This window comes from Onychomys torridus, chromosome 16 (genome assembly GCF_903995425.1).
Source record: "Onychomys torridus chromosome 16, mOncTor1.1, whole genome shotgun sequence".
In the NCBI taxonomy this organism is placed as follows: domain Eukaryota; kingdom Metazoa; phylum Chordata; class Mammalia; order Rodentia; family Cricetidae; genus Onychomys; species Onychomys torridus.
This window is the reverse complement of record NC_050458.1, coordinates 43,019,455-43,034,683: the sequence shown is the minus strand read 5'-3', so window position 1 is coordinate 43,034,683 and position 15,229 is coordinate 43,019,455. Positions and strand designations below refer to the sequence as shown.

Genomic DNA, 15,229 nt, shown 5'->3' with positions numbered 1-15,229 from the left:
TATGCTTCTGCAGCCACCTTGGTCTTGCTCTCAAGGCCAAATAACATAGTCCAGAATCCAAGGGGATGAGGTATCTCAAGGTTTTTACAGCCCTTATCATCTGACAGATGGGAAGTCCAAGTCTCAGTGCACAGGCTTGCTTTTGATTTTGGGGAGGAGCAGGCTTGTGTGCTGCTGAGGAGAGCTCCCAAGGGCTCAGCCATTGAGCTTTCTGTGAGACGCCAGGGCGATTTCACATTTCCGTGGCGTACTTCCTACTCCACTGGATTGCTGCTACCCCCCAGCCCCCACTCCATGCCAAGGCCCTCAATTGAGTTTTGACACTTGGGATTACACAAGACGATCCGAGTGGGCCAGACCACCACCTTGCTGATGCTAAGTTAGTCCTTCACGCCAAGTCCTTTTTTCTGCTCACTCATTGGTCCTCAGTCTGATTAGTCAGGGCCTACCAGCAAGCACAGTCTTTATGGAATGCTTTAGTTCATCCTTCTTCTGGAAGGGTGGGAAGAGTTGAGGCCTGCAGAATGGGTGGGACTTAGATGGGCCTTATACACAGCGAGGTGCTGGCAAGGGCTGAGAGCAAAACCTGTTTTGTTTTTAATTTTTTTAATTAAACTAATTTTATGTGTATGGGTATTCTGCCTGCATGCCATAGAGGCCAGAAGAGGGCATTGGAAATCCTTGGAAAACTGCAGTTCTAGATGGTTGTGAGTGAGCCACCATGTGGGCGCTGGGAATCAAAGTTAGGTCCTCTGGAAGAGCAGTCAGTGCTCTGCACCATTGAACCCTATCTCTGGTGCTGGAACCTGGGGTTTTTGGTGAGAATATATATATATATATATGTATAAAATACAAATTCAAATCCTGCCCCTAGCATCAAACAGGAAATTCAAATTGGGGGCCTGCAGAAAAATGAAGGAAGAAAGGCTTGTCTGTCTGCCCAGATAACGTGGGAGCCACATTGCCCTTGTCTGAGGGGTAGGGCGCTCTTAGCAGGATTTGTTGTTGATGTCCCATTCACTCTGCTGTGCCAGTCTGCCCCCTGCTCTGTCACGTGGTGCTGCGGAGCCTCACTCCCTCTGTCCGTCAAGCTTCCGGGGGGCTCTCAGCTTGCACCAGGTCCTCTCTTTCAGTCTGAGTTCTCTACTTGGTCTGCTCCCGGTCATTTAACTGAGCCCCTGGGTGAGAAACAGGCTCGCCACCTCTAGCCAGCTGCGAGTGGTCTTTCCTTCCCACGCAGGCAATGTTAGCTGTCAGAGTCATTCAGTAGTAAGGCGGCACACCCTTGTGAGTGACTTGCAGGGCTTCATTCTGGAGGTGGATGTGGCGTGTAAAAGCCAAGCTCCCCCCCTCCCCCCGCCCAGAGCTCTGGTGGCAGGCATCAGCTCTCGGTTTGGTTTCTTGGCTGTCCTGTGTAGATTCCCTGCCACAGAGCAATCCCCCAGGTAGCATCACTAGGAGTTGCTAGTGGAGATCCCACCCGGCAGGTGCAGAACTGGGGCGATCAAAGCCTTTGGTGGCTGGCTGGGCAGGGTACAGCCTCCCTCACAGCCTGTATATGTGCAGCAAGGTCCCACACTGTGACCCCAGGAACCTTCCTTCATGCTGCATTTGCCAAGCCTTGTGGGCGGCATGGCCAATTCTGCACCACAGCTGCTCTGTCTTTTCCTTCGGGGGAAGTGAGGCTCTGGGACAGGGGGCGATTGGGCACAAAGAGCCTCTGTGGCCTGTGAATGGAGCAGCTCCCTGGTGTGGCTGTGTGGGAGCAGAGCCACTTGCTCAGTGTCTGTGCTTCCATGAGCGTTGAATGTGCTCCTTCCTCCCACCTGAGCTGCGTGCCCCCTCCTTGGGGCTCAGCCACCTAGTGTCCCTGGCTTGGGGGTTAGCCCAGAGTCCTTAAGAGCCCCCTACAGTGTCATCTGCCCACCCAGCTGTCTAAGAGAATGGTCCTAATGACCCTCTGTCCCCTTCTGTTGTTTCTGCCAGCTGTTTCAAACATCTGGCTTTGGGGCACACCCTATATGTGGGACCATGTGTCCTTGGTTTTTATCGGGCTGGAGTTCCTAGAGATATAATATAGGGTTTTTTCTCCAAGGCTGAGGACAAAGTCCAATTGTTGGAAGATCCTGGGATGACCTCACTATTGTCTAGCCTTCTATCTGGTCCCTACCTAATGCCATCTGACATTCACACAGAGGATACCACAAGAGGACCTTGCTCCTTTCTTCCTTTGGCAGCACCCAAGCTGGTGCCACATTTGGTTTTCTTTGCTTTGACCTCCCTCGTCCCTTGAAAATAGAGTAGTCAGAGCCAGGCGGTGGTGGCGCACACCTTTAATCCCATCACTCGGGAGGCAGAGCCAGGCGGATCTCTGTGAGTTCGAGGCCAGCCTGGGCTACCAAGTGAGTTCCAGGGAAGGCGCAAAGCTACACAGAGAAACCCTGTCTCGAAAAAAGCCAAAAAAAAAAAAAAAGAAAAAAGAAAAAAAAAATAGAGTAGTGGGAAAGAGAACACATGACGGAACCCCGTCCCACCCCACAGCTCCCTAGGAAGAAGGAAGTCTTCGTTAGTGTCCAGGTCAGCTGTTCTCCCCAGTGCAGACCAGTGCTCCTGGTTAGGGTATAGACCAGTTCCCTCAGAAGAGCAGCTGACCAGTGTCTGGGTGGTGGGGTCCTCTGAGCATTGTCCTCAGCCTCCCTCATTCGAAGTTCCAAGGAGAACCTTTGGTCAGTGCTGGGAAGAACCCTGTCTTCATGCCTGGCTTCTGCGTGAACCCCTGGGTTGAGCCTTGCAGTTTACTAAAGAGAGCGCGTGGGTGGAAGGGACTGGATGCATCCCACGATCAGCTCCCCAGATGGGCTGCTCTTGGATCGGGATGAAGTGTACAGTGGAGATGCAGGGAGCACGGAGTGAGGAAAGCAAAGGACGTTCAGAGACTTGGCCCTCCAGACCAAGGAGGTTGACCCTGGTCTTCCTGAGTTTGTTTCCAGTGAGGCTTCTCATGCCTTGTGACCTTCGATTGTCCCTTAGCAGACGGGCAGTTTTGGTGTGGAGCCTGGGGTGCTGAACCTCACTCCCCAGCTTTCCCTCCAGCTGGGGATCATTTTCCCAAGAAGATAGCCCCTGAGATTGCTATTGGTGTTTGAAGACAGCCTTGTCCCCCAAACTGAGCATCCCTGGATGCCCTTGGCAGGGACAGATCTCATGTGCTGGTTAAGAGCCCACCGTCTGTGTGTTTGAAATAAGCAGGGAATGTATTAGAATTGGTCACAAGGCATTGTGGGCATTTCCTCTAGAAACATGGAGGAAAAGCTGTGTAAGCTCACCAGAGGAAGCAGCCTCAAACAGCAGCTCTCCACAGCGGTGAGTTCCTACTCCTCATCCTCCCATGCTCTTTCTACAGATTGGGAAATGGAGGAAGAAGGGTCTCCTGCATCTCAATTGGGATTTGAACTCAGGGTTTTGCTTTTAAAGGTCAAAGCAGACCTGGAACATTGGGTATATTGTAGGTGTCTGGCCTTAAGGGTATTGACAGTTTTGAGTTTCTGCCCCTTGAAGAGGCTTTCAGAGGACCCAAAAGTGACCCTTATGTTTTTTAAAGATTGGCACAGGAATGCAGGGCATGAGCTAGCTTTTAGCCATTGAGGATCTATGGTGAGCTTTCCCAGGGTTCGGGTGGAGCACCGTGTGTGTGTCAGTGTAGAATTACTTGTGCTTCTTTGCAGTTTTCTGAGATACAGTTGAATCCTTGATCTTTGTGCATCTCTCACAGTGGCAGACGGATCTCATATTGTCCTAGGATCTGATGTTTTTTGTTTTGCCTTTGGTTTTTCGAGGCAGTGTTTCTCTGTGTAACCGGTGCTGTCCTGGAACTCACTCTGTAGCCCAGGCTGGCCTGGGCTCAGAGATCCACCTGCCTCTGCTTCCTGAGTGCTGGGATTAAAGGCTGCACCACCATGCCTGGCTGGAATCTGAGTTTTGTAACTCGACTTCTGTATACTTTGACGTGGACCTTGTCTGATGCACACTTGTCAGCATACAAAGCCTGCAGCCACCTGTGTTGAGGAGTGCTGATGCCCTCAGCAGCAGCAGTTGTAGGGACACCAGAGAGCACTTTCTCCCCAGGCGGAGTTGTGGTCTTGGAAACAGTGGACGCCCAGCCACACAAGGGTTGAGTGCTGTTGTTGTGACTCAGACTTTCTAAACCATTGCTTTCTGTTGCTTTCTGTAGACCTACTCAGGCCTGTTCTGTGTGGTCATCAACCCTTACAAGAACCTGCCCATCTACTCAGAGGAGATTGTGGACATGTACAAGGGCAAGAAGAGGCACGAGATGCCGCCCCACATCTACGCCATCACAGACACCGCCTACAGAAGCATGATGCAGGGTGAGTGCTTTGGGGGCACTGAGGTTCCTGCCTGGCCTTTCTAGGGGTTCCATGCCTGCCTGTCATGTCTGTCATGTCAAGACACTTGCAGGAGCTGATCCACATTTAGTGTCACATTGCTCTAGTGACTGGTGATGGGCAGTGCATCATAGAGGCCAGTGTATCATCATATAAGAGCCAGGGCCAATGGCTATCTAAAGGACACATTTGTGTGTTGACAGACTGTTCTAGAAACTTTAAAGGTACACTTCCTGATTGTTTTCCCAATCCAATTGTTTCTAAGAGTTGCCCACATCAGTTTTTGGATCTGTTCTAGGTCCTTCTATGAGTTCCTCATTTTACCCCGTGTTTTCTCTTTGTGTTCCTTGCAGACAGTGCATACACTGTTGTGCATTCCCCTTTTAGAGAGCAGATGTGAAGTCTCACCTGCTGCCTGCTCCCCTCCACTTGCCTGTGTCCTCTGTCCTGGCACAGCTTTGGGAGGATGTTTGTTCACTAATTCCTTGTCGTCCTGACCACACCCCTTGGCCACTTCCTGGCTAGACTGACTGACAAGTCACCCATTGCCTCTGTACTTCTGAGTTCCTACTGTCTTCCCTGTTCTGGTGTGGGGCAGTCTTTCCTTCAGGTGTCTCTGCTCCCTTTGACTCCTCCTCCCCGGGTACTTGGCTGTCTCCATGGCTCTCTTGCTTCTGCCTGTGGGTACGGAAGCCTTTTAGGCTCAGCCCCAGCCCGGGCCTTTCATTCAACCCCTGGAGTGGTCTCTGCCTTCAGTGTCTGGCTACGCACTGGTACTGTCCCCGATCACTGCCAGGCAGTCTGTCCCCACATTGCTACTAGAAGCCTACAGCCCAGGCTTGTCACACTCTTTCCTGTCCTCACCCCTCTTCCCAACTCAGCCAACACTTTCATTTTGTTTGTTTTTTGGATTCTGAGACGGTGCCTCCCTATGTAGCTCAGGATGGTCTTGAACTCAGAGTCTTCCTGCCTTGCGCGTCTCTATGCCTGGCTTCAGCCTACTCTGTAGGTGTTCTTTCTGCTACTGTTTCTGATCGGGTTTTCTTCCCACCCTCACCCTCTGGCCTTAGGTCTGGCTTTGCAACTCCTTGTCTGTACCGTTGGCCTCTTAACCTCTGTTCTGTCAGAGACTCTACCTGTCAGGTGACCACTTTTCTAGACTGCAGATCTTAGAGTTAGACACATAGAGAACCTTCATGCATTTCTCCAGCAGGTCTTTCTGCTTCAGAACGCCACACTTGCTTCACCGGCACATAGCGCTTGGTACATCACTGCTCCTCTCTGGAGCCCTCTGCCCCGCAGGGAGAAGACTCATACCAGCTTTGCACCAGAGCCTGGCAGTGCTTTGCTTTTGCATTTTAAACTTTCATGTCTCTCCTCGGTATGGACTAGGGCCGGACTGCCCTTATAATCTTAGAGCCTTGACAAGTCCCTGGCACTTGCAATCCTAACTCAGGCCCGGCTCCCAAACGGTATGGCCGTCTTGTTTTGATAGTGGTTTCTTTGTTCTTTAAGTCCTGCAGTCCATCTGGGTGGCGGTGGTGATGCCCCTCATTGGCTTTGCCTGGGTTTCGTGGTTTAAAATATCAGTGTGCACCCTTTACTCTGCCCCAGTGCTGTGCACAAGGTATTTCCCGGTCAGGTTATTAATTAGGCAGGATGTGCAAGTTTGGCCTAGCCTTTGGCTTATGTTCACACCTCTCAGGATTCCTTGTGGAAGTGGCCCTTTGGTTTTAAAGGAGGATGTCTGTTTGAAAGTGAGTGAGTGCTAATGAGAGCAGTCTGGTGGGAGAACATTTTGTGAGATTCCAGAGGAGTCTGAGTCCCTGTCTCTTGAGGTTATGAGTCACTTTTCCTTGGCTCTCCAGTGGCGCAGTTTGAGAAGTGCACTTGGGGTCTTCCTGAGTGGGGCATGTTCTCATTCTCCATCAGGATGTAAGCTGCAATCTTCCAGGCGGTCACGGGAGAGCGAGCGGTGGAGAGTGGTTCCACAGCCAGTCATTGGAGTGGAGCCTTAGACTCTCATCAGATAACCTGTGGGCGCTTTCCCAAGAGAGCTAACCAGCTTTCTTTCACACAAGAAGGAAGTTGGGGGGAGGATTTCTGAAGGTCACATAGATTGGAAATGGTTATACGACAGAGATAAAATAACGTGTCTTGTCCTTAGCAGCCAGAGGGTAACATAGCCTCTGCAGGGAAGGAGCTGAGGGACCAGCTGGAGGGAATGCTCGTCAGTGTGGGGACCTACAAGCCCTGCACTGCTTCAGGGATGTCTGTGCAGTGCTCGGCCCCCCGTTCTCTCACCCACAGCCCCCACTACGCTTCCGGTTTTGCTTTGGGCTTGCTGGAACTCTTTAGCCCCTAAGTAGACCTACTGAGCACATTCTGAGCTGTTGAAAAGTTCCTTCTTGTTGTACACAGTGGGCCCACAGGGCCTTTAGCAGTAGGTGTCTTGTTCTAGGGGCATGAGGGTGCCTGTGACACCCTAGGTCACTAGTTGAGAGTGTTTCCAAAAGGAACCCTGGCTTCTTGCCCTAAGCCAGGTATTGTAGGTGGAACCTTGGTCTTCAGACTGTTGAAGCCTGTTACTCCCTGTTTTGGGGTGGAGCCTTTTTGAGGGAGGGGGCAGGTTTGCTTTGTCATGGCCCTCTCCCACCCCCACCCAGTCTGAAAAGGTATGGCCAGATAGTTCCTCTTCTGCCTCCCCTCCCCCAAGAACTAGACAAAAATTTCCTTCCTGAGTTGGCTGTGGCTTGGGACATACTAGCATTTATTCTGCCAAATAGGGTAGTTGGTGGCTTTTTCTGGGGACTTTTATGAGACAAGCGTTTTGACCCCTCCTTCCTTGTCTGAACCCTTTGGTGCTGGGGTTTGCCGATACAGTCTTGGTTACTGCCGGTGGCTCTTTCAGTTTCTTCCTGGTTTGGATGGTAGATTATAAGCTACTTTACATATTTGTTAGACTAAGCCAGGCTTTCTCAAATATGACATTTGGGATACTGTGGGATGCATAGTAGTATCCTGGCCTCTTTTCATTCTCTCTACTTGTAACAAAAAATATCCCCAGCCACTTCATTAGATGTTCCTTGATGTACAAAATTGTCCCCAGTTGAAAATCCCTAGACTCGACTTTATAGATTGATTTTACTCTGGTTAATCAACAGTTGGGTGGACCCTGTACTGTCAAGGATTTGAAACACAATCTCAAAGAACTCTGGGATAGATTAGTATTGTCTGCTGTGGGCACAGGATAGGGCATTGGAGTGTACGGTGTCTGGCTTAGGCCACACAAACAGGTGATAGAAAATGCCAGGATACCAAAAGGGTCATCCTGTTCCTGGAGGCCCTGGCCATCCAGATGGATAGAAAAGACATGTTTTTGGACAGATCCGGGGCCACAGATGCACAAGGCAAGCTGCTGCTGCTGCTGCTGCTGCTGCTGATACCTGGTGCCAGCACAGTGGCAACAGGTGTCGGGTGTCTTGGAGTTCAAGGAAGTTGTGGCTGCTGAGGTTGGTATGGCAGGGAAAGGCACTGTGGAGGTAGAGACCATGGGAAACCTGGCTGGTCTATGTTAATAAGTGGTTATGGTGCAGCCCAGACGTGCCTGCACAGTTCTGTTTGTTGTTTGAATCTCCAGTCTTGGATTTAATTAGAGTTGTGTTGGCTGGTCGGCTCATCCCCTCTCTAGCCATGGCTCTCCGTTTGTTTTATTTTCGCCATCGTGGCTGTTAAGAGGCATTTCAGCCTTAGGAACCAGGGGAGGGTGTGAACTTGTGTTGCCGCCCCCAGCTTGTAGGGTGCAGGTGCCCCCCAGGGCAGGTACAGGAAATTGGCCTTTTCTGGGGCCCTTGTTGGTAAGAGTGAGTGTTCATCTGGTCAGTGAGAGAATCTGAGCTCCGTTATCTCAAGGCAGGTAGAAAAGAAAACTATGGTTAATAGCACTGAGCCAGGTCTGGCTCACCCTCAGGGAGGCAGCAGAGTTGGCTTGCAATGCAGGCCTGCCCCTGCACTGTGTGGTAGCAACAGTGTAAGGTTCTTTCTCTCCAGCCCTCCTTGGCTTCTCTGCAGAAGCTGCCCTGGGAGTGGTTGGTCACCAGCAGTCACTCCAGTGCCCAGTGGATGAGCACGTTCCTCTTGGTGGTTGTCTGACCTTGCTGAGTAAAGAGTTGACAGTGAGATTTGTGTGCCACCGTCCCATCCAGGCATGGTCCCCCAGGCTCACACACAGGTGAAGGGATGGGCTCCGGTGCATTAGCTGATGTGATGGGAACTGGGGGTCTCTTCTCTCTGACCAGGAGGGCACGGCTGCTGTTACTGCTCTTCTTTCCGGGCTAGTCCTTGAAGGAATTCTTCCCAGCCTAGCGGTTAGGTGGGGGTGTATCTGTATCTGTCCTGTGGTTCCAGGGTCTTCTTGAGGAAAAGCCCTCAGCTCATCAGAGGCAGGAGAGAGTATTTTAGGACTTGAGTGGCAGCTTTGGAGCTGGAGCAGCGGGAAGCCACAGATGTGATGACTCCACTTAAGCAGGAATGTGCCGGCCAGGAGTCCTGATGCTGGCCAGCCTCCTCACACAAAGGCCTCACTGTCTGCTGGGGAGGTGTGGAGCCAGCCCTGTGCCTCACCGTGTGCTTCAGGAGGCAGTGTGGCTTCCCTGAAGAGGGCCATGCCCCGTGTCTGTGTGACTTGGTCCTTGCCCAGGGCTAGCCATGTGTCTCCTGTGTGCTGTGGACTTATCTATCTACTCCTGCAGATACAGGTCCTGCCCAGAGGGTTGCTGACTGCTACCCAGAAGTTCCAGATGCCCCAGCTCCTCTGTCAGTGAGGGGCCCACACAGAGGTGGTATGCCCTGGAACTTTGAGGGCTGCTGGGGTGGGTAGGCTTGGGGTTACAAAACGAGTTAGCACTTTGTAGGCTACAGCCAAGGGTCTGCTGGGCCAGTCAGCCTTAGCTGTGGTGAGAAGGAAGCCTTGTGAACACGGCTTGAGAGCTGTGTCTGGGAAGAATATGGAGTTTGGAGCAGATAGAGTAGGAGTCTGGCCCTTTCACTTGCTAATTGGCTTGGCTATGGTGCAGCAATATACCATGATAGGGTCTTTGGTTTTTCTCTGCCTCTCACCTTGATGCAGCTAACATGGCCAAGCTCAAGAGCTGCAGGAGTGGCTGCAGGGCAGTGCTGATCTGTGCAGCAGGTACCTGGAGAAGGGCCAGTAGGAGACTGGATACACAGCCTGCATGGGACCTTCCCAGTGCCCAGTCCTGACCCCTCCCCCACCCCAGCCTAGCAAATGAGCAGGTACTTCCTTCCCCCAGAGCGTCTCAGTCTCAGAGCCACGGGCATAGACTGACTTCACTATCTCCAGAGGGGCTTCAGCCTTGTAGCAGTAAGGCCTTGGGTGGGTCTTCTAGGAGGATGCCACTTTGTTCCTTGTGTGTGTGTGTGTGTGTGTGTGTGTGTGTGTGTGCGCACACGCGTGTGCGCGCGCGCTCGCGCTATTGCTGGTGGGCCAATAGAGGCACTGAGACACACAGCCTTCCACCTACTTCTCCCGCAGTTCTGGGGCTAGGAGGCTGCTCCCTGGATGGCAGGCAGGTCTGCTCCTGGAGTGAGCTACCTCATTACAATCTCCTCAGTTGTATTGTTCTTACATCTAGGCTCTTAGTTCTCAAGAGGAGTGCATGTTCTGTCGGTCCTTTCTTTTGGTTTCTTTTCTTTTTTGTGTGCTAGGGATTGAACCCAGTAGGTGGCTTGTGAGTCAGGTGATCTGCTGAGCTGAATCCCTGGCCCAAGAGAACCTAGATCCTTTCTCACAACTCAGCTTTATGGTTTCCATCCAGCTCCACAGTGGTTCCCTCCCCCATGCCTTGATCTGGGCCAGCAAAGCTACTCTGAGAACAGTTGGAACCTTGACCCCGTGGTTTTGTTAATCCATCCACCCTCACCCCCTCAAAAAAGACAAATAGAAAAAGTCTACCTGTTGGGGGCTGGAGAGATGGTTCAGTGGTTAGGAGCAATGGCTGCTCTTCTACAGGGCCAGGGTTGAGTCCCCAGCATCCACGTGGTGGCTCATAAATGTCAGTAACTCCAGTTTTAGGGGGTTTAATGCCCTCTTTGGCCTCAGAGGACACCAGGCACATAGACACACATACAGGCAAAACCCACTTTAAAAAGGCCACCTGTAAAGTCCAGTGGGCAGAGCGTGTTTGCTTGCCGTCAGTATTGCTGTACCCGTGTGTGTCCTGCTCTCCCGTGTCCTGGCAGAGACGGCAGTGGGGCTGTGGCCTGGCGTGCCAGGACCAGACAGTCCGTGTTCAGAGAACAGACACTTTCCTTCCCCGTTGCCTTTCTGGAGCGGAGCCGTCAGATGAGAACAGAATAATTCCCAAAGCCAGAGAGAGAGAAACAAGTGGGCAGCCTGCACACGTGAAGTTCCTGTAATCTTGACCCCCGGGCTACTGGCTCAGTATTGACTCCTAAGGACCTAATGTTTTTAGCATTCAGACAGTATAGCTTAGGGGTCAGGGAGTCACCCATGTTCCTAGTCTTGTCTGTCCACCTTCAGCTGGTCCAGAAATACAGTAGTGCCAAGGCCCAAGCTGAAAGGAGAAGGGTGTGCAGCTGTCCTCCTGTGGCATGCTCTTCCCTGGCGGCCTCCAGCATACCTCTTGCTAGACTGGCAAGGCTACGAGGCCAGGGCGTCTTCAAGAGCCGCCTCAGACTGTTGCTCTCCTCACTGATGTTCCTGAGCTTATCCAGGGGCAGGTCGTGGTCATCCTTTGGGGATCAGCTCTCCTTGAGCCTTGCCTGGCTGTGTCTATCTGGTGTCCATCTGTCCTACTTTGCTTCTGTCCTTTTGCTCCTTCCCCAAGAGCACAGCTCTGCAGAACCATCCTCCGTGGCTCCTCACCCTCTGTCCAGCATCCAGCAAGGCCCCCCTTTCCTCTGAGCAAGGCAGAGCTGGCCAGGGTGCTTCCTGAAGGCATTTGCCGTGGGCAGTGGGCACTCAGGTGGTTTTGGATTTCCAACCTGACTAACCTGTTGGAGGCACCTGTGCCAGGTGAGCTGCCTGCCAGTCAAGAACATTTTCTCTCGGCCTTGTAGGCAGAGAAGTGGAACTCGTCTGCTTGTGCACCTGGGATTTGCTGGTTCATCTGGCCAAGAGAGGGCTTGTTGGGGTCTCACTTTTAGCACAGTGAAGGTCCTGATCGTCCAGGGCCTGACAGGGGGCTGCCTGACTCCTGCCCTTTGCACCCAGGGCCCAGGCTTCTTGGAGCAGGTCTTCCTGGGGAGCACAGGTCATGAGGCCAAGTGTATCTGTCTCTGGCACGGATTGCTGCTGAGTGAGCAACTAAATGTGTGTTCTGGACTGGGGGTGGGGGGGTGTTTCCTTCTTAAAGGGCTGCCTTGTAGAGACTGCTAGAAGACCTCTGTTCCCGCCTGTCTGCAGCCTCTGCTAATAAGTAGGAAGTGGTTTTCACTCCTTTTTTCTCACCTTTCTTTCTGTCTGCTTCCCAAGTGCTTGTCATGCAGGCTGTGATTGGGCTGCCTGGGGAGACATCAGAGTCGCTCCAAAGGTTCTCTCTCATCACGCATGGCTCTGGCCTCTGCCTCGAGCTTGAACCCAGCCTGTAGGTGCTTTTACTGGGACCAAGACCTGCTTGAGTCAAATCACCAGGCTCCTCAGGATCTGAGGTCTTATCTCCAGGCCACACTAAGGCCTTTCCACTTCTTGCTTTGAACTGGAACCCCCACATTTTATATGCTTTGCACAATCCTTTGTGTTTTGACTTCCTGACACCCAGATGGTGTCCAGAGACATGACTGTGGAGTTTGAGTGTCTGCCCAGGGAGGGTGACCCAGTGCAGAAGTCACCTTGCTCACACAGTCTGCACCCAGTAAGCCACCCTCAGTTCCGCTGTGTAATCTTCTCCAGAGCACATTTGGAGCGGTGCTGCTTGTCATGACTCAGGTGGGCACGTTGCCTACTCCGTTGGCGTCCACTATTGGCCTACCTTGACTGTATCTGCTTCTCAGCCCCAGAGAACCCAGTGGACCTGGGGATGGGGTTCCTCAGGCAGGGCACTCACCCAGCTATAGCCTTTTGACAGTTCCTCCTGGGAGGTACACTTTCGGAGCCGCCATGAGTCAGTTCTGGTAGCCGCCTGCACCCTTCCTCCTGTACTTCCTGTCTGGCTGATGTCACCACTGTGCTAGTAGTCTCCAGCCTCACGGCCTTTTATGGACAAGAATCAGCCATAGCTCCTCTCACAGAGGAAGTGAGCCATAGTATGAGCGCCCCCTCCCCCCATGTGTACCAGAATCCAAATACCGGGGATGAAACACCTGCAGCCAGGCCTCAGGCATTTTTCTAAGTTAGTTAGAAACCTGTCCGCTCAGGGTGGCTACACCAGCTCAGTGACCTCATTCCTCGGACTCCGCTTCTGAGTTTAAAAGTCAGCTCAGGGGCGGGAGAGCCTGACTGCTGAGTGTTTCACTCACGAGAGCCTTTCTTGTGGTTCTGGAAGGCTCTTTTAGGAGCTTGGAGAAGGGGTGTATGTAGGGGCGGTTAAGGACAGCATCCCGAGTGGCCTCAAGCATTTATCTCTGCAGGTCTTCAGAGAAGACCCTGTTCATTCCCAGAGGTCAAGGAGAGGGCCGAGGGCTCCAAGGGCACAGCTAATGGCTTCCTTTCTCTCTGCTCTGGGGGTATGGCCAGTGCTGCTGGCCGCTGTCTGCTGCTCAGGGCTTTGTTAAGATTCTGACTGAGGGAAGGCTGCAGCTGTGAGAGTTCTGGAAACCATGGCCGAGACTCACAGCGCTGCCTCAGCCCACATCCTCTGAGGTGGGGCCCGGGATGAGGTGGGGTCCCGGGTGGCAGGGCGGAAGAAAGATGGCAGAAGCCCATCTCAGATAAGCTCTTTGGCCGTTCAGCCGACTTCGGAGTGTCCTCAGCCGCTGAGAGGGCAGTGCGAGGCGAGGCTGCTGGCGTGAATGCCAAGGAGAGTCCCTGCTAGAACACACAGGACGGCAGGCAGCAGTGTGGGCTGGCTCAGGCCAAGAGCCCGCCACTTGCTGGGAATTTATGCCATTATCTGTAAGGGACGCTCTGAGCTCAGGGGCAAATCTCAAACAAGCTGCTGTGGAACAAGCTAGACAGAGCAGGCAGCTACCTCCTCTTACCTGACTGGAGAGGGTTTCCTTTGGCTACCCAGGAGGTCAAGAGGAAGCTTCCAGAAAGGGTTGTAAGGACTGTGCGGCTATGTGTGAGTCAGTCTAAGCAGGTGGCTCTACTGTGATAGGTGTGTGTGGGGGGCGCTCACCCGAAGGGAGGAGGGGGTCTCTCTGGGCAGGTCTTCTTTGTGAAAGCCCTGGCTCAGCAGAGTCTGGCAAAGCAGGCTGGGATTCCTTTGAACTCGTGTTTGTCCTGTTCTGGCAGAAACAGCCTCTGCAAGTGGAGAGGGAGAGGGCAAGGGGGAAGAGCTGAGGGTGTGGGTAGGCTGAACTTCTGTGTTGAGTCTGGCTCCAAGGGTTAAGCTTTTGGAGTGTGTGCAGGCCTCTGTGTATATGCATGTACAGAAGTGCATACATGTGCTGTGGATCTATTTACACACAAGTGTCTCTGTACTGCCGCGGGCACTCAATGAATCTGTTTGCACACAAGTATCTGAGTGTGTGCTGCTCCATGCACTCCTACGTTCCTGCTTTACATTCGTGTGCACCAGGGCACACACCTGTGTGTATGCAGGTGTGCTTCTGTGTGCATATAGGACTGAACACAGCTGCCCAAGTGCCTCTGTTTCTGTGCATGTGTGTCCATGTGTGCATGTGTGTTGGCCACCCTGCTTCCTGCTCAGTAGTGACTGACGTCTCTGACTCCTCCTCACACAGTTAGAGGAATTCCAGTCATCCAGGGTCTGGGCCTGGACAGCCCTGGGAAACACTTCCTTCTGAAGGAACGGAGAATGTTTCCTTTTATGGTAGCACCAGGCCTTTTCTGCTCATGCTTCGCCAGCACACGCAGGTACATTCTTGCCTGCTCTGGGGCGGTGACTAAACATGCCCGCCTGCAGCCACAGCTGGGCCAGCCACAGCTGGGGCCGACCTCAGGGAGCTGCTGGGGGAGGGCAGAGCCTGGGATGACAGACATGCTTGCTCCAGCCTCAGGGGCCACACTGCTGTTGGGGAGGAAGGGTGAAAACAGCCACCTCCTGCTTTTTCCTGTGTCCCTGCCTGCCTTACCCAGGCTCTGCTCTGACTCAGTCCTTGTCTGGCAGCCTTGAAGAACACAGGGCAAGGCGGGGGAAGGTTGAGCGCCCCCTTCTTGCCTTCTCCCTGAGTAGTTCTCAGGGAGGTGGGATGATAGGGTTGGTGTGAGCGGGAGTGAAGGAGCTCCCCCGTACTCCCACTCCAAGGCAGTTTCTTCTTTCTCATCTTCTGGTTTGTCTCAACTATGTAGTTCTGCCTCGGCATCCAAGCGCCTGGCCTGGTGGCCATTTCTTGAGATTAGGATGGACAGCTGCTGCCCCCCTACAGGATGTGAGGCTTCCTTTTCCGGCTTCCTGTCTTGGGAGTCCAGCCTTCCTCCTGCCCAGCTAGTTGATAGAGTGAGGATGTGGCACTGTGTACTCAGCCCTATACGCTCTGGAGCCTGGGCCAGCCAGAAAGCTCGCCTACAGGAGGGCAGGCCATCTGCCTGGTCAGCCTGGTGTTGGATGGCTAGTTCCATGTCCTGAGGCCATGCACACAGAAGGCCATGAGTCGTTCTCCCAGAACCTTGTCACATGGGGCCCCGAGTCCGAGCAAGAGCCAGAAGTGCCCTTCAT

General features: G+C 53.0%; 1 protein-coding gene across 2 annotated transcripts in view; it reads left to right on the top strand.

The window, feature by feature from the left end:
• Nucleotides 1-15,229, top strand: part of Myh9 (myosin heavy chain 9) — an 85,461-nt gene that overhangs the window by 31,566 nt on the left and 38,666 nt on the right. For both annotated transcript variants that reach the window (XM_036207789.1, XM_036207788.1), the window contains exon 3: nt 4,232-4,388. In XM_036207789.1, the coding sequence (XP_036063682.1) occupies nt 4,232-4,388 (157 nt within the window). The remainder of the gene's footprint in view (nt 1-4,231; nt 4,389-15,229) is intronic.